A 19,562-nucleotide genomic window follows, 5' to 3' on the forward strand; every position below is an offset into this window, starting at 1 on the left:
AGGAGACCTTCCATGATATAACTTGCTTTAACCCGATATCTAACCCATAGGTTGAGTTGACACTTACAAATGAAATTTCAAGCATCCATGTACCTTGGAAAATATTGACAGGATGAAGGTAATATTATTCATTGCTTCCTTGAAAATACTAAAAATATTGTACATGAAAGCTGTTTCTGACAGAGTAAGGTGGGAACTTTTATCTGATTAAACAGATTTTTTTTTAATGGAATGACCTATATATAAATTTACTATATGATTTATCAAAGAAAAGTGTACTTTTAATGTCAGCACTGTCCGCTCTGTACCCAAGATACAAATCACTTTCTTCTTCTTCCTCTTACAGATAGATTGACCAGTAGACAACATTGAAGAAGAGGAAAGAGAAGGGAAAAAGGGCTCTTGCATAAAGATCAATGCGCTTAGCAGCTGCCGGTATGACAGGTTTAGGTGGTGGTGGTTTCTTGTTGGCTTTGTTTTGGGATTTGAGGGCCCCTGTAACTTCAACTGGTTTACCATAACAGTCAAAGTTAGAAAGTTCAAAGTCTCGAGGTAAAGATCCCACGATGCTGAAGTCACTGGAGCGAAGGTCAGACTTCGAAGTGCAAACTTTCTTACAGCGGGTTTCAACGACCTGGTAAAAGACACATGCTGACTGAACAACATTAATAGATTTCTTTTTGCTCTTATAAAACAGATATTGCTATTAAGTCATTCCATCTCAAACAGAGACAGGCCTTTTGCTAAATAGTCTCTCATTTGCATAAAAAATTTATGACACATACATAACATATATAATGAGTGCGGTGGGGTTTTATCTTTATATTTCAAAATACTTATCAAGATATTTTTTTTCTTTGAAAAATGGCCAGTTTCAGGCCATTTTGTTGCACACTGAAATCTCTGGCATTGTTTGAATTAATGAATTAAAATGTTCTAAAAATTTGATGATTTGAAATGAAATTTCCCTCTAGGGTGTTACATGGAGCCTTTCAGCTATTTTCACACATGTAGCACAGTCTTTAACTTTTCTAAACATTTGAATGAGAATCAAATTGGTTGGCTTAGACAACAATTAATCAATTCCCATATATAGAGTCCATATAATATCTGAATGAGCTAATGCGAAAATAGAGCAATCACCACCTTTTATTAAAACCAAATAGAACGTTTGCAGTAGTGAGAATGCATTAAATGCATAGAATGCTCTGTTACGCATATGCAGCAAGTGACAAAACTTGGCTTAAGACAATGTTCATGTCCAGATTCTCCTCCAGGTGTCCATAATTCATGTGTGAAAACAGTTTTCAAAAACAGCGTTCGAGAAATAAGACCAGGGGTCTCATGAATAAACATAGACATAGAAAACCAGACCTGAAGAGGCATATACCACTTCCCAAGTAAGTTGGGATTTATTACAACAAACTTAAGAGGAGAATTTGTGCACTACTACAGAAAATCTGATCCATCAAAAGGAACATTTTCAAAATGGAAATTGGCAATGCATACTGGTCAAGTGCTGGACTGAAGTTATCTCTAGTCTATTTATCGCAGTCTAATGAGTTGCCCACTCAGTGTCGCTGTGTCCTGCTGTAATCCTTCTGGCGTATTTCCTGTGGTCTCACGGGTTCAGGTCTGAAACTGTCAGACCAGCAAGTGAGAGTTTTGTCTCCAGGCTGCAGAGAGAGCTCAGTGTATTCCTCATGGTGCCGTGAAGTTAGACATTAAGTGCTATTTCTGCTATTATGTGCTGCCTTTAAGCGATAAGCAAGCATGCTATGCTGGCCAGAGAAAGTCCTCAGTCATTCATAGACTGTTCTGTCTTGCCTGCATAAACTGGAGAGACCCATTCTTGTTTTTTGGGGAAAAGTGCACTGGCCCTCCACTTTCTGATATGCCTAGGGCAGTTGGGAAAGTGGCTGCCTCACGTGTGAGGGGGGAGCAGGGCCTAGGTAGGTGTCTCTACCTCCCCCTGATTGTGGCTTATTTCAGATTAGCCTCTTAGCAGCTCCTCTCTAGCCCTAGCTCCAGGGGAGCCGTTGACTGGAGACTGTGCTTCTCCCCTGATAAATACAACTTGTCTTGTATTTAGCCAGTAGCTAGTTCCCAGAGAACAGAGTTGGGCCACAATATTGGGAGGGCATCCAGGCTTATTGGCACATTGGTCAAGGGGTCATGACACGCTCAGTGAAACCTTGCTGTGGCATTGGGGACCTTACTGGGGTATTGTCTGCGGTCAGTGGTTTATGTACTCAGAAAAATATCAGAAAAAAGGTCCAGAACGAAGAGAGGAAGTGGATCCTGGTGGCTCCTCTTGGCCTCACATGCCATGGTTTTCAGCAATCCCACCGCTCCTGAACTGGACCGCATGGGTGCTTCCTGTCCAAAAGGACCTCCAGTCTCATAAGAGCAGGACCATCCATCTCTTCCCTGCAGGGCTCAGGCAGATGGCCCGACCCTTTAGAGAGAGAGGCTCTGTGCCCTAGGGCTGCCTTAGCCAGTGGTGCAAACTCTGCAGGAGTTTTGTGCACCATCCACTAGAGCTGCCTACTCCTACTACTGAAGACTGTTGCCTCCTGGTGTGCAGTCCACCAGTTGGACCCCCACGAGGCCATATTTTACACCACTCTGCGGTTCCTGCAATCCCAGCTGGATGTGGGCAAGTCTGCAGTTACAGTTACAATGGGAGGTGTGGTGGCAGCAATCAAGGCAGTTCGTATTGGTCCCCCAGCACTTATGGGACTGACTCCATCCTAATCTTGACGTTTCTTAGCGGTTCCCAGTGACTTTCAACTTGTAGACCTGGATGCCCAGTTCCCCCATGGAACCTGGTTCTTGGTGGGCTTTAGCGTATTCCCATTTAGCTCGGGCTGTGGTTACTTCCCTCTTGGGTCGGACCATAACGTAGCTCTATGCTAGGCTGCTCCCTGGGTCTTCACAGTGTATAGCAGGTGCATTCAGACAATTAGGAAGATGGAAAAGCTCTTGTTTGCTTAACGTGGGGTCTTGGGCAGACCCTTGCCTAGCCAAGGGTGTGCTCTGGGGATGATGCGTTCAGAGTGATGTGCAGTGTTAGTTTTCCGCCACACATAGCGTTTTGCATTTTAGCCAAAAAGTTCCATTTTGGTCTCATCTGACCAGAGCACCTTCTTCCACATGTTTGCTGTGTCCTCCACATGACTTGTGGCAAACTGCAAATGGGACTTCTTATGGTTTTCTGTTAACAATGGCTTTGTTCTTGCCAGTCTTCCATAAAGGCCAACTTTGTGCAGTGCACGACTAATAGTTGTCCTATGGACAGATTCCCCCACCTGAGCTGTAGATCTCTGCAGCTCGTCTAGAGTCACCATGGGCCTCTTGGCTGCATTTCTGATCAGCCCTCTCCTTGTTCGGCCTGTGAGTTTAGGTGGACGGCCTTGTCTTGGTAGGTTTACAGTTGTGCCATACTCCTTCCATTTCTGAATGATCGCTTGAACAGTGCTCCGTGGGATGTTCAAGTCTTCGGAAATCTTTTTGTAGCCTAAGCCTGCTTTAAATTTCTCAATAACTTTATCCCTGACCCGTCTGGTGTGTTCTTTGGACTTCATAGTGTTGTTGCTCCCAGTATTTTCTTAGACAACCTCTGAGGCTGTCACAGAGCAGCTGTATTTGTACTGACAGTAGATTACACAGAGGTGCACTCTATTTAGTCATTAGCACTCATCAGGCAATGTCTATGGGCAACTGACTGCACTCAGACCAAAGGGGGCTGAATAATTACGCACACCCCACTTTTCAGTTATTTATTTGTAAAAAATCTTCCACTTCTCACGTGTGCACCACTTTGTGTTGGTCTTTCATGTGGAATTCCAGTAAAATTGATTCATATTTGTGGCTGTAATGTGACAAAATGTGGAGAAGTTCAAGGGGGCCGAATACTTTTGCAAGCCACTGTAGTCTTTTACTCTGAATCCCAGGGTTACAAAGTAACCATGCATTCTCATTAGTGTGGTATATCCAGTTATCCTATGATGTCTAATCGCTATATATATATATATATATATATATATATATATATATATGCTCATGTATTGCTTTATAAATCAAAAAAATTCCTGGATCATTTTTTGCTTTTTGTGCACATCCATACTTTTAGTATTCTTTTCACTCACTGCTGCATGCATGAAGCCTGAGGTGATCTTGACCTGCCATTTCCTTTATATGCATTAGACAATTTAAGTATTGACCTGCACATATTTTTCTTTATTAGACTCAAAAATTTTCTTTTTTTCTTGTATTGATTTTTAAGGATAGATGTGCACTTATGACAAACAATGTAAAATACACTATAGTTACAGATTTTAGAAGTCAGTTACCCAAGTTGTGATCACCTGCAGAGTGTTGACGTGCATTGGTGTTCCACCAGTGCCATTGATGGTGTTGTTAGGTTTAGTTAAAGGCTTCTTTCCTTCTTTCTCCTTCAAAGCTTTTTCTTTTGTGGCCATTTTGGCTTTCTCCTCTTCGATCCGTTTAGGACTGTTCAGCATCACCTTTATAACAAAAGTAAAAAGGAGTGAGGCACAGAAAAGAGAAATAGAGACAAGAAAGGAGAGAAAATTGAAAGGTTTTTAGGGTTCTCTATATATTAAGGAATCTTTTTATTTCAACGCTTGACATATAAATCATGCCAACTAATCAAACTCAAATGTCTGACTTGAGAAAATCATATCTACAAATTTGTAGATAACAAAATTGAATTGAATGTGCATATATACATACACACACACACACATATACATATATATATATATATATAAAACACCCAGCACGCCCCTGCGGGCGGTTTTATCCTTCAAGCTCGGGTCCTCTACCAGAGGCCTGGGAGCTTGAGGGTCCTGCGCAGTATCTTAGCTGTTCCCAGGACTGCGCTCTTCTGGACAGAGATCTCCGATGTTATTCCCGGGATCTGCTGGAGCCACTCGCCTAGCTTGGGAGTCACCGCACCTAGTGCTCCGATTACCACGGGGACCACCGTTACCTTCACCCTCCACATCCTCTCCAGCTCTTCTCTGAGCCCTTGGTATTTCTCCAGCTTCTCGTGTTCCTTCTTCCTGATATTGCTGTCATTCGGAACCGCTACATCGATCACTACGGCCGTCTTCTTCTGTTTGTCTACCACCACTATGTCCGGTTGGTTAGCCACCACCATTTTGTCCGTCTGTATCTGGAAGTCCCACAGGATCTTAGCTCGGTCATTCTCCACCACCCTTGGGGGCATCTCCCATTTTGACCTCGGGACTTCCAGGTTATACTCGGCACAGATGTTCCTGTACACTATGCCGGCCACTTGGTTATGGCGTTCCATGTATGCCTTGCCTGCTAGCATCTTGCACCCTGCTGTTATGTGCTGGATTGTCTCTGGGGCATCTTTACACAGCCTGCACCTGGGGTCTTGCCTGGTGTGATAGACCCCAGCCTCTATGGATCTTGTGCTCAGAGCTTGTTCTTGTGCTGCCATGATTAGTGCCTCTGTGCTGTCTTTCAGTCCAGCTTTGTCCAGCCACTGGTAGGATTTCTGGATATCAGCCACCTCCTCTATCTGCCGGTGGTACATACCGTGCAGGGGCCTGTCCTTCCATGATGGTTCCTCGTCTCCCTCCTCTTTCTTGGGTTTCTGCTGCCTGAGGTATTCACTGAGCACTCGGTCAGTTGGGGCCATCTTCCCAATGTATTCTTGGATGTTCCTTGTCTCATCCTGGACTGTGGTGCTGACACTCACCAGTCCCCGGCCCCCTTCCTTCCGCTTAGCGTACAGCCTCAGGGTGCTGGACTTGGGGTGAAACCCTCCATGCATGGTCAGGAGCTTTCTTGTCTTTATGTCAGTGGCTTCTATCTCCTCCTTTGGCCAGCCTATTACCCCAGCAGGGTACCTGATCACGGGCAGGGCGTATGTGTTGATGGCCCGGATCTTGTTCTTACCATTCAGCTGACTCCTCAGGACTTGCCTGACCCTCTGCAGGTACTTGGTGGTTGCAGCCTTTCTAGCGGCCTCTTCATGGTTCCCATTTGCCTGCGGGATCCCCAGGTACTTGTAACTGTCCTCTATGTCTGCAATGTTGCCTTCTGGTAGTTCAATCCCCTCAGTTCTGACTACCTTCCCTCTCTTTGTTACCATCCGACTACACTTCTCCAGTCCGAACGACATTCCAATGTCATTGCTGTATAGCCTGGTAGTGTGGATCAGTGAATCGATGTCTCGTTCACTCTTGGCATACAGCTTGATGTCATCCATGTACAGGAGGTGGCTGACAACTGCTCCGTTCCGTAGTCGGTATCCGTAGCCAGTCTTGTTAATGATCTCACTGAGGGGGTTCAGGCCTATGCAGAACAGCAGTGGGGACAGAGCATCTCCTTGGTAGATCCCGCACATATATATATATATATATATATATACAGCAAAGGTGTACTCTCAGTGGCAAGGGAACAATAATAATAAGAGAACAGCACCACCAAGGCTGGAGACGGAGCAATACTGGAAGAGCATATGGGAGAAGGACGCAACCCATAACGGCAATGCTCAGTGGCTAGTGGATCTGAGGGCAGACCACAGCGACCTCCCTGAACAGGGTCCAGTAACCATCACAGTGGCAGATATCCAAGAAAGGGTCTCCAGTATGAAGAGTTGGTGGAGTTCACGCCTACTGACTAAAGAAGCTGACTGCACTCCACGAGCGTCTGGCAGCACAAATGAACCAGCTGCTAGTTAACGAGAGACACCCGGAATGGCTAACCGAAGGTCGGACGGTCCTGATCCCCAAGGACCCCAAGAAGGGACCGGTCCCCTCCAACTACCGACCAATAACCTGCCTCAGTACTACATGGAAGCTCCTGTCAGGCATCATATTGGCTAAGATGAACAGGCACATGGGTCAATACATGAGCGGGACACAGAAAGGGATTGGCAAGAATACCAGAGGCGCAAAACACCAGCTACTGGTAGACAGAACAGTCAGCCGAGACTGCAAGACCAGACTGACCAACCTGTGCACTGCCTGGATTGATTACAAGAAGGCCTATGACTCAATGCCCCACAGCTGGATACTGGAATGCTTAGAATTGTACAAGATCAATGGGACCCTAAGAGCCTTCATCAGGAACTCAATGGGGATGTGGCGTACAACACTAGAGGCCAACTCCAAGCCCATAGCACAAGTCACCATCAAGTGCGGGATCTACCAAGGAGATGCTCTGTCCCCACTGCTGTTCTGCATAGGCCTGAACCCCCTCAGTGAGATCATTAACAAGACTGGCTACGGATACCGACTACGGAACGGAGCAGTTGTCAGCCACCTCCTGTACATGGATGACATCAAGCTGTATGCCAAGAGTGAACGAGACATCGATTCACTGATCCACACTACCAGGCTATACAGCAATGACATTGGAATGTCATTCGGACTGGAGAAGTGTAGTCGGATGGTAACAAAGAGACGGAAGTTAGTCAGAAGTGAGGGGATTGAACTACCAGAAGGCAACATTACAGACATAGAGGACAGCTACAAGTACCTGGGGATCCCGCAGGTGAATGGGAACCATGAAGAGGCCGCTAGAAAAGCTGCAACCACCAAGTACCTGCAGAGGGTCAGGCAAGTCCTGAGGAGTCAGCTGAATGGTAAGAACAAGATCTGGGCCATCAACACGTACGCCCTGCCCGTGATCAGGTACCCTGCTGGGGTAATAGGCTGGCCAAAGGAGGAGATAGAAGCCACTGACATAAAGACAAGAAAGCTCCTTACCATGCATGGAGGGTTTCACCCCAAGTCCAGCACCCTGAGGCTGTACGCTAAGCGCAAGGAAGGGGGCCGGGGACTGGTGAGTGTCAGCACCACAGTCCAGGATGAGACAAGGAACATCCAAGAATACATTGGGAAGATGGCCCCAACTGACCGAGTGCTCAGTGAATACCTCAGGCAGCAGAAACCCAAGAAAGAGGAGGGAGACGAGGAACCATCATGGAAGGACAGGCCCCTGCACGGTATGTACCACCGGCAGATAGAGGAGGTGGCTGATATCCAGAAATCCTACCAGTGGCTGGACAAAGCTGGACTGAAAGACAGCACAGAGGCACTAATCATGGCAGCACAAGAACAAGCTCTGAGCACAAGATCCATAGAGGCTGGGGTCTATCACACCAGGCAAGACCCCAGGTGCAGGCTGTGTAAAGATGCCCCAGAGACAATCCAGCACATAACAGCAGGGTGCAAGATGCTAGCAGGCAAGGCATACATGGAACGCCATAACCAAGTGGCCGGCATAGTGTACAGGAACATCTGTGCCGAGTATAATCTGGAAGTCCCGAGGTCAAAATGGGAGATGCCCCCAAGGGTGGTGGAGAATGACCGAGCTAAGATCCTGTGGGACTTCCAGATACAGACGGATAAAATGGTGGTGGCTAACCAACCGGACATAGTGGTGGTAGACAAACAGAAGAAGACGGTCGTAGTGATCGATGTAGCGGTTCCGAATGACAGCAATATCAGGAAGAAGGAACACGAGAAGCTGGAGAAATACCAAGGGCTCAGAGAAGAGCTCGAGAGGATGTGGAGGGTGAAGGTAACGGTGGTCCCCGTGGTAATTGGAGCACTAGGTGCGGTGACTCCCAAGCTAGGCGAGTGGCTCCAGCAGATCCCGGGAACAACATCGGAGATCTCTGTCCAGAAGAGCACAGTCCTGGGAACAGCTAAGATACTGCGCAGGACCCTCAAGCTCCCAGGCCTCTGGTAGAGGACCCGAGCTTGAAGGATAAACCGCCCGCAGGGGCGTGCTGGGTGTTTATATATATATATTAGGGGTGCAACGATACACAAAATTCACGGTTCGGTTCGGTTCGATACTTTGGTGTCACGGTTCGATATTTTTTCGATACAAAAAAATGTTCATGCATTTTTAATTTGTCATTTATTAAAATTATAAATATATATTTTAACTCAAAAGTACAGTTTTTAAATTTAACCCTAACCCTTGTGCGTGTTTTTTATTTTGACAGCGAATGCGCACCTGCGGACCACTTATGTGCAGCCCTGGTTATTTAGCTCATCATATTGCAGCCACAGAAATTCTTTTGTCCATGAAACCATAAAGCTGCACTTTCTTTTTGCCTTATAGTCTGATTTGTCATAACTTCTCCGTTTTGTGGTAAGCTTTTCTTTGGCTGTCACTTCTTCACCCCGACCTGTCTTATTTGGCTCAGCAGAACTGAAATGCTTTTACACACGCACTCACATAAGCTCAGCGATTCTCTGCGCGATCAACCTCTCACATGTTTAAGCTTGCTGCGGGAGATTTCACTTGTCATGTTTGCATAGTAAGCTAACGATTAATAAGACGATGTCAGAGGAATTGGTGCACAAATTATCATCACTCACATATCAGTGCTGTCGCTCTCTATACACAGTTCGCACGATTGCAAAGTGAAAGCAAAAAAACAAGCGCAAATTCAAACGCGACTTCAATATGTCACATATTGACAGTGGCTCACCGCCAATGACATAATTACCCAGCTACATTTCCAAAAGAATGCAAAATCATGTGCTAACAGCTGTCTAAATGACTCGGCTAAAGTTAGTAGCATGCTTGTTGTTTTTGTCTTTGCACTAGGATGATGTCGGCGTAAATGTGCAGTCATATTCGTTGTGTTCCCACTAGTGCTTTCAGGTTAATCTCGTTGAAATGACCTTAACGCCACAACACGGCAAATCTCCGTTAACGAGCTACCGCCGATCGCTCCGTGCATGGGGCTAGACGGCCAACACGTTAACGAGCTAACTGCTCTAACACACTAGTTCACACCAATGTAATTGAGCATTGCATGGCACATCCAACATACTGTTTTACTTTAGTCCATGACTCGCTTACCTTCAGGGTCATACGTCACATGAAAACCAAAATAATTCCAAACGCCAGATCTGAATGAGGTTCAATGCCTGTTGCAAGGAGAGCTTAACTTCTGTCTCGCTAGCTTGCCCTGCGCTCTTCCTTCTGACTATGCTGTCTGTGTTGAGCGCTCAGTGGATCTGCGCTCGACAGTGCAGCCTAGGCGGAGTAGTCGAACACAGATTCACTGAGCGCTCCACACAGACAGCATCGTCAGAAGGAAAATTGATAAAATAAATTACAAATGTTGTATTGTTCGATACATATGCGTACCGAACCGAAAGCACTGTATCGAACGGTTCAATATCGATACGAATATCGTTGCACCCCTAATATATATATAACAAAAACACCCAGCACGCCCCTGCGGGCGGTTTATCCTTCAAGCTCGGGTCCTCTACCAGAGGCCTGGGAGCTTGAGGGTCCTGCGCAGTATCTTAGCTGTTCCCAGGACTGCGCTCTTCTGGACAGAGATCTCCGATGTTGTTCCCGGGATCTGCTGGAGCCACTCGCCTAGCTTGGGAGTCACCGCACCTAGTGCTCCGATTACCACGGGGACCACCGTTACCTTCACCCTCCACATCCTCTCCAGCTCTTCTCTGAGCCCTTGGTATTTCTCCAGCTTCTCGTGTTCCTTCTTCCTGATATTGCTGTCATTCGGAACCGCTACATCGATCACTACGGCCGTCTTCTTCTGTTTGTCTACCACCACTATGTCCGGTTGGTTAGCCACCACCATTTTGTCCGTCTGTATCTGGAAGTCCCACAGGATCTTAGCTCGGTCATTCTATCTATCTATATATATATATATATATATATATATATATGTACGGCGGAAGGTTAGCCAACTATCAGAGCTGCAGAAAGATGAGACAAAGAAGGTGCCTAAGAAGTACAGCAAGCTGTCCATACCTGAGGCCTTGGAAACAACTCACAGCCTTGGCCAGCCGCTTGAAGAGGTACACTAGAGAGATCGAAGGTAGGAGAATAAACCAGCTGTTCTCCACAGAACCAGCTAAGGTGTACTCTCAGTGGCAGGGGAACAATATAGCTACGTTCACACTGCAGGCAAAAGCGCATCAAATCCAATTTTTTTGACCCTATGTGACCCATATCTGATCATGGTATGACAGTGTGAACAGCACAAATCCGATATTTTCAAATCCGATCTGGGTCACTTTCGTATGTGGTACTGAATCCGATACATATCCGATGTTTTAGAAAGCGACTGCTGTTTGAACGGTCATGTCGCATTGAATCTGTCTTTTACGTCACTGACACAAGACAGACGCCAATTATCAGCGCCGGAGAAGCGCCCGAGAAGACATCGTGAACGCTTCCTGGCCATCCAGTGTAGATGTTAGTGAAACTGTTGGGAAGAAAACGTGAACATTTTATTTGTACTGTATAATCTGCAGATTCTGACAGAAATCTGCAACTATCCTTTGAAGCACCGCTCCTCTCTAAAACAGCAATAAGGATCATTATTAAGTTATCTACATTATTATGTAAATAAGAAAAAAACTTAAAGCAAAAATTGGGAAACGTAAAGTCCGAAGTCTTTATATTAAGGGCCATCAGTCAAACAATACTGTTTGCTCTGGGTCTAAACAGAGCGCGTTGTGTGTGACATCTTCTTTTGCGCATGCGGGCCACTTTGAGCGTTCACACTAGAGTGCGTTTGCTGTCACATTTTATTTGTAGTGTGAACAAGCAGACAAAAAAATTGGATTTGATCAAAAAATCTGAATTGAGCATTAAGACCTGCAGTGTGAACGTAGCCTATGAGAACAGCACCACCAAGGCTGGAGAGGGAACAATACTGGAAGAGCATATGGAAGAAGGACGCAACCCATAACGGTAATGCTCAGTGGCAAGTGGATCTGAGGGCAGACCACAGTAAACTCCCTCAACAGGGTCCATAATCATCACCGTGGCAGGCATCCAAGAAAGGGTCTCCAGTGTGAAGAGCTGGACAGCACCAGGAACTGACATGGTTCACGCCTACTGGCTAAAGAAGCTGACTGCAGTCCACGAGTGGCTGGCAGCACAAATGAACCAGCTACTAGTTGACGAGAGACACCCAGAATGGCTAACCAAAGGCCGGACAGTCCTGATCCTCAAGGACCCCCAGGTCCCCTCCAACTACGGACCAATAACCTGCCTCAGCACCATGTGGAAGCTCCTGTCAGGCATCATAGCGGCTAAGATGAATAGCCCAATGAGTGGGGCACAGAAAGGGATTGGCAAGAATACCAGAGGTGCAAAACACCAGATACTGGTAGACCAAGTAGTCAGCCGAGACTGCAAGACTAGACTGGAGAAATACAGTTGGATGATAACAAAGAGAGAGAAGGTAGTCAGAACTGAGGGGATCAAACTACCAGAATGCAACATTGCAGACATAGAGGACAGCTACAAGTACCTGGGGATCCCACAGGTAAATGGGAACCATGAAGAGGTCGCTAGAAAAGCTGCAACCACCAAATACCTGCAGAGGGTCAGGCAAGTCCTGAGAAGTCAGCTGAATGGTAAGAACAAGATCCGGGCTATCAACACCTACGCCCTGCCCGTGATCAGGTACCCTGCTAGGTAGGGCTGGGCCATATCATACCGTTCACGGTAATACCGGTATAATGTTGGGCAACGATAAGAAAATGAAATATCGCGATAGAATATGGGTAAAACGTGCATGCGCAGTGCCTTTGTTTTCATACGCACATGGTGGAAAAAGCGTGGCGGCGACACAGAATGAGAAGGGCAAAGGCGGATGGTTGAAACGGATAAACCAGAATTGGTTTGTAAAAATGCTGCAACTTCAGTGGTGTGGAACTGGTGCCCCTTATAATCCCATGTGCCTTATGTATGAATGTATGAATGTATGCATGAATTCTGGTTGTGTTTACTGACCTTGAAATGATTTTTGTCACGGTTTGCGGGGCAAGCCGTGTGGATTTGTAGTAAGGACCTGTTACAGGAAAAATGATTCTATGTTTCTTTACCTTCTTTTAAATGTGCAAGCATGCCCTTTTGTCTATGGTTAGATTAGTTTAGAATTATCTTTTTAGACTTTCTCAGCAAAGACATACTGTTTTGGGACATATTGTTTTAGATTGTTTTATCTCTCACAGCTCTCTGCTGACGAGACTAGCGCCACATATGGAGTTGTTTATTTTATCTGTTTTGTATTTTCTTATCCTGTTCTCACTGTCTTTCCTATAAAAAGTGCCCAGCCTCTGTACACGTTGTGAGTTGTTCTGAACAGCTTACCCGTGTGCACGTTAAAGCATAAAAAGTGATCTTGTCTCATTGTGTCTTTATTTCTCCTGGGTCTTTTACAGAGTTTTCCCCCAACATTTCTTGGTCCTTCGACAGCCGGAGCGCCTCCATCGTGTCCCATCTCCGTGACCAGTCCACGTTGTTCGTCTGTCGACAGCTCACACACCAGGTGTGTGATAAAAGTCCAAGAGCGTTTAAATTCGGGTCTTGGCCAACGTCTTAGAAAGCGACCCACGGTGGTGGGACCCGATCGAGGTGGACCAGACCCGGCGACACTGACCAGGTAGATACAGACACACTGACACAATCTTGCGTAAAAGTGCATTTTGAATTCAGGGAATTTAAAATAGCGGAAGTAGCTCGTCGACTGGTAGCTTTGGAAGCTCGTCGACTGGTAGCGTAGCTCGTCGACTGGAAGCTTTGGAAGCTCGTCGACTGGTAGCTTTGGAGCTCTGGGTAGCTCCCCCAGCTGGGTCTAGACTGGGTCTAGGGAGTAAGTAGCTCTGGGAGCTCCCCTTATTATAAGGGTTCCGGTCGCGCGCGTCGAAGCTGTGAATGTGAGTGTGTGTGTGTGTGTGTGTGTGTGTATTGTTTTAATTAATGGAGCAAGCTGAATTTTCACGGTCCAATAAGAGACTGAGCTGCTCCTACTGTGTTTTTCTTTTACTGCTATTCACTGACGTGCTGGTGAGTTGAGAGAACGGTCGAGTTCCGTCTCGTAAAGTTCACACCGCTTTTGGAAATAGTCCGAAAGTAGAAGGGCGTGTGAGCAACCACTCTCGTCTCTAATACCAGCGAAGGTGATAGCAGCTGTATTGTGTATATATTACTTAAACAAAAATAAGTAAATACATAAATAAGATGGGTAATCAAGCAAGTGAAATTAAAACTCACTCCTGCTGACGAGCAGTGGTGAGAAAAGAAAAGTCCAGACGCCGGACAAAAACAGTGTCTGTAAACTGAGAGATTTAAGAAAACAAAATATAAACAGTCAGAAGAACAGAACTCAACTGCCAGTTTAGTAAAACCAGAAGATGAGACACTGTGCAGTTCCCACAATCCTTTTAGTAAACCATCACTCACTCCTGCAGCCGCATCTGCAGCAACACCCATATCAGGAAGAACATAATAATCCCTTATTAAGTGAAAACTAGAGATCACAGTAGTTTTGTAGTAGTTTAAAAGGGTTGAAAACAGACCCCACTGAGTAGATATAAATATAAAAAGTACGAAATAAAGATGAACAAAGGGAAAGTTACAGTAGAAATTATCTTTAGAGTATTTGAAATTAATAATAGCAAGGATAACAACCTGTAAAGTGATATTAACAATGAAACACAGTTGGCATGATGACCATGCCCAGCATGTATAAAATGAATATAAAGCAAATAATTCACACGAAAATATTTTAATAAAATAAATAAGGTATATTAAGGCTGTGTCATTGTTCAGCCAAGGACAGTGTGTGAAAAGGTAACTGTCTCCACCTTGGGAAAAGGATGATTCTGCAGGTCATCTGAAGCCCTTGATGGATACAAAATAAAATATAAATAATATATTATAATAGAACTGCCTGGTCCGCCATGCAACAGAGAGAACAAATGTGACCGCAGATTGGATGAATTCTAAATTATCTGTTTGCTGAATAAGATGATCCTAACTAACAAATTGGCTCAGGAGTAGTATAGTGGTACACACTGATAAAATATTATAATATGCTATTGCTGTTATATAAGACAAAGAGGATAATATTAACAATGACATAATATTAATATGAAGAGGCACCTTAATCGGTTATGATGTGAGGTGGATAATTGTTAAGCAGTAGTCTGCATCAAGCTTAAGGTTTGCTGAAACTCAGTGTAATGACATGTGAGATGAAGACAATACAGAGAATAACTAAACTAATGAAGTGCATAGAGGCACTTGACCAGCTTGAAACTTATCATCCTAGAATGACACATTGCTGAGATATAGAGCACACCTATAATAACAACCAATAAGCAAAACCCTGTAGACAACAGCTACAACTACAGGATTGAGAAGCTGAATTAAATATGTAGACACTGCTAAGCTGATGAGCATGTTACACATTTTCTTTTCTTTTTATTTATTTGTTTCTTTTAGAGCAGAAGCTGCTGTAACACACCCAAAGAAAGACTCTAGGTCTGACCAACCGTTTCAGTCATGGGCAAAAAGATGTCAGTCAATAAAATTCTAAAAGATAATTTATTGACAAAAAATATATCAAGAGATAAAAGATAAAACAGTCCAGTGTCCCACTTAAGAATTGTATAAAAACACACAGTCCCAAGGCCAGAGCCAGCTATGCCACACAGCCAAGTTGCACTCCACATGTTGCCTTTAACAGGGTTAGAAGTTGTCCTTGGAGACCCACCACCCTGCAAGCATATAGTCAGTGGTCACTCAAGCCTCTGCAACTCTGCTGCCTTTAGGCTGTGGCATATAATAGGCCCTGGCCTGCACAGAGAGACAAAACGACACACTTAATATAAAATTCATAGGGCAAAACCCATCCATCCCAAACATATCTGATTTCATCACATTACATACCTGCACAGAGAGACAAAACAACACAGCAGTGTTTGTAGTGTGGGCTATAAGTAGACCAGTGTATCAGTGCAATCAAGTACACCTGCCTCTAATTAGTCCAACCCCATTCCAGCCATTGGCTCACCAAAAATGTGACACACACAAAACCACTCCCAACCCAGTGCAACTTCACACAATAATATGGAGCTGAATTAACACAGGCACATTAGTCTACCATGTTACAAGCTGCATGCTATTACAAGCCAACATATGCAGACTTCTGCCTTGTTCGGGTGGCAGCATTTTTCTTTTTTCTTTTGTGTCCTGACACGTTTATGTTTTTTGTTTTTGTTTGATTATTTTGTTGGTTTTGGAAACGAATTTAAACGAACTTGTGACAATACTTGAGAATCACAGTGACACATAGTGATTAGGCATATGATTGAAAAATGCCTAGGTTTAGAGCTGTGAGCTATGAGCTGTGAGCAATGCAAAGTTAAATATATATATATTTGTATAAATGGGAAACAACCCTAACTTGAAAGTTTGAAATGTGTGAGATCCATGAATTGTTTGAAGAACTAGAAATTATCTAAAAATGCCTTAAGTGAAAATGTAGAGTTGCATCTATTCTCCCAAACCAAAAAAAAAAAAAAAAGGAGAAGAAGAAGCATTCTGTAACTTAGAAATAAGGCTGACGTGTTGACAACAGACTAAAACACTAATTCGCAGGTGGCTATCAGGAACAGAGAGGCGAGCAAAGTCACAAACACCAAGGCTGCAGACAGCCACGCAGAAACAGCAGATAACATAGAGACAACGCCTGCTAGAACCGTGGAGAGGAAGGTCACTTCACACGAGATTGTAGGAGTAGGCCACAGAGAAATAATGCAAAACAGTTTTGAGGCAGCCACTTAAACTGACAGTTTTCAAAGGACAAATTAGTTGTAAAGTCAGCTTCAGGCCACACAACTGTACAACAATTAACTGCCCCTTTAGAACTAGTACATACAGCAAGTGGCCGCAGGTGCTTTATTAAATGCATATATGACCCGTCGTGTCCAGTAAATTTGCTAGGTAGAGACGCTCTGACAAAACTTAAGATAGCAGTCATGCCATTCTTTTCTGGTATTACACCTGAGTGCATGCTAAATGACACCCGCCACATCCACTTTCCAGAAACCGACCGAGTATCACAACATTCTGAGATTTAAACAAACTCCAGGCCCAGATCCACCTTATGATCAGCAAGTGTGGAAGCTAGGAGAACAGCATTTGACCTTACAGCACAGGCCGAAATTGTGTAGGTTACGCAGTAACCACAGATAGTAAAATAATAGAAGCAAAACCACTTTCTTCTTCATATTCTGCACAGAGCGCTGAGCTGTCAGCTGTGATTTGCGCATGTGAAATACACAAAGATAAACAAATAACCATTTATATAGACAGCCAGTATGTTTTCTCTGCTGTGCATCATTTTGCAAAAAATCTGGAAAACCAGAGGAATGATTACACCAACCGGAAAACCAGTTCAGCATGCCAACCTCTTACAACGCCTCTTTCATTGCTACAGGCAATAATTTTGCTGACAGAGCAGCAAAACAGGCGGCACAAAAGACAAACATGACATTGATGGCAGTAAACACACATCAGATTCCACTGGATGTGTTGCAAAGTGAACAAAAAGCAGCAAGCACAGCAGAGCAGGCAAAATGGCTAAAACACGGTGCAGTTCTGACAAACGATTTAATGATGTGTTATGGCAAGCCAGTGTTGCCAAAATCGCTCCACAAGATGGCGGCATTAGTGACTCATGGCTGTACGCATTTGTCATCGGGGGGAATGACCTGTATTGTCAGAACGTGCATGACGTGTCAAAAATATAATGCTCAGGGTAACCTGCGACCAAAAAGAGGCCGTTTTCCAACTCCGCCTCACCCTTTCCACACAATTCATATGGATTTTATTGAGCTAAGCGAATGTCAAGGGTCGAAATACGCCCTAGTGGTTATAGATGTGTTCTCAAAGTGGCCGGAAATCTATCCAGTGAAAAAGGCAGATGCAATTTCAGTAGCAAAATGCCTGTGCAATCACTTCATACCCACATATGGCATTCCAGGTTTGATACGATCAGACAACGGCACTCATTTTGTAAATGATGTCATCACTAAGGTCTCTGAAGCACTCGGTTTCAGCATAAAACACCACTGTGCTTATCACCTTCAGAGCGCAGGCCTTGTAGAGAGAACTAACGGCACTATAAAACAAAGGCTCAGGAAATGCATGGCAGAAACAGGAAGGCCGTGGCCTGAATGTTTGGGTTTAGTGAAAATGTGGATGCGCTTAACGCAAGGCTCCCATAAACTAACTCCATTTGAAATCATTCATGGCAGGCCGTTCCCACTGCCCATCACCAGTCAACCAATAGACAAAGCAATCAGAGAAAACACATTAGCAGAATGGATGTCTAAGCTGTTAGAAAACAAAGAGATCATTGTACATAATCAACAACCTGATGATGTTTCTCCAGTGTCTTGCAGACTAAAGCCCGGTGACTGGGTTCTGATCAAGGTGCTCCAAAGGAAAAACTGGAGCACACCCAGGTGGGAGGGGCCATACCAAGTCCTCCTCACTACACCGACCGCTTGCAAAATTGCGGAACGACCATCCTGGATCCATCAGAGTCACTGCAGGCGAGTCAGTGAAGCCATCTAAACACAGCTGACAGCAGGCTTGCCCACTTGTTGTGATCTCGCCCGGTGGAGGGGTCAGCTTTCCTGGCCGGGGGGTCTACTCGCGACAGGAGGGTGTGTCCCGTCGTCATGAGGTGGTGGCTCTTAATAACTGCAGTGGCCCTGACCATGGCCGGGCTCCTCATCTTTGCTTCCGTGAGGGACAACAAGTCACGCAATATGAAGAAAAGGCAGACACTGTATGACAAAGGACAGTACACCAAGTTTCCCCATGGCTACGCCACTAACTTTTGGTGGCAGTTTATGAACACTACAGCTCACTGGAATAATAAAACTGACTGCTATGCATGTACCCATATGCCCCTATCCTCGCAGACGTCTGGCCTGTGGCCGTACAGCATACCTGAAGATCGCAGTTGGTGTCTGTTGGGCCTGGCAACACATCCAGGCTACGGTACTCTTTGGTCCAAGGCCAACTACAGCATCCCAGCAAAAGCAACCTGGAGGTCATCATCACCCACAAATGTGAACTGTTCCGGACAGACCTACCTACTGACCTGGCCCCAAGTCTCAGACCCACTGCCTGATGTAATTCTACTGAACAAGCTGAACGCAGCGCAACTGCCAGTATGTGTGATGAACAATGGATTGCGGGCAGTGGGGGAGCTGCCTACTCACCTATCTACCGGATGCCACTACAAACAAAGACTCAGTACCAGACAGGATGTGCACGGACGGCACCAAGCAGTAAAGGAACCAGAGTTTCGCATCTGAGGAGGAGTGAAATTCTTACAGAGCTTGATCCCCGGCATTGGAGCTGCCGAGGTGCGGGATCATGTGGAGATCAACCGATATGCTCTGCTACGACGCATCAACTTTGACAAAGACCCTGGGACCGGCTTTAGCAGGAGAACAGAAGGCCATCAGAACGATGGTGCTGCAGAACAGACTGACTCTAGACCTGCTAACAGCATCACAAGGAGGAGTTTGTAAGCGGAGACATTTATGAAGCTTTGCAGAATTTGACCATTCTGCAGAAATATGTCACTGACCACACATCTGGAGCAGCTACACCGCCATGTCTAAGAGTAATGATTTCAAAGATGATAACAACTACAATGACTG

General features: G+C 45.1%; 1 protein-coding gene across 2 annotated transcripts in view; it reads right to left on the reverse strand.

The window, feature by feature from the left end:
* Positions 1 to 340: 340 nt before the first annotated feature.
* The window catches only part of LOC146629995 (glycine receptor subunit beta-like), a 72,343-nt gene continuing 53,121 nt past the window's right edge, over positions 341 to 19,562 (reverse strand). The window contains exons 9-10 of one of the 2 annotated variants that reach the window (XM_085356733.1): positions 4,371 to 4,529; positions 341 to 634 (exon numbers count right to left, since the gene is read on the reverse strand). In XM_085356733.1, the coding sequence (XP_085212859.1) occupies positions 341 to 634; positions 4,371 to 4,529 (453 nt within the window). Of the gene's footprint in view, positions 635 to 4,355; positions 4,530 to 19,562 lie in introns of both variants that reach the window. The other variant, XM_085356734.1, reaches the window with a different exon arrangement.

Source organism: Diplotaxodon limnothrissa, linkage group LG6 (genome assembly GCF_057381915.1).
Source record: "Diplotaxodon limnothrissa isolate DT_005_m linkage group LG6, D_limnothrissa_male_GT1.1, whole genome shotgun sequence".
Classification (NCBI taxonomy): domain Eukaryota; kingdom Metazoa; phylum Chordata; class Actinopteri; order Cichliformes; family Cichlidae; genus Diplotaxodon; species Diplotaxodon limnothrissa.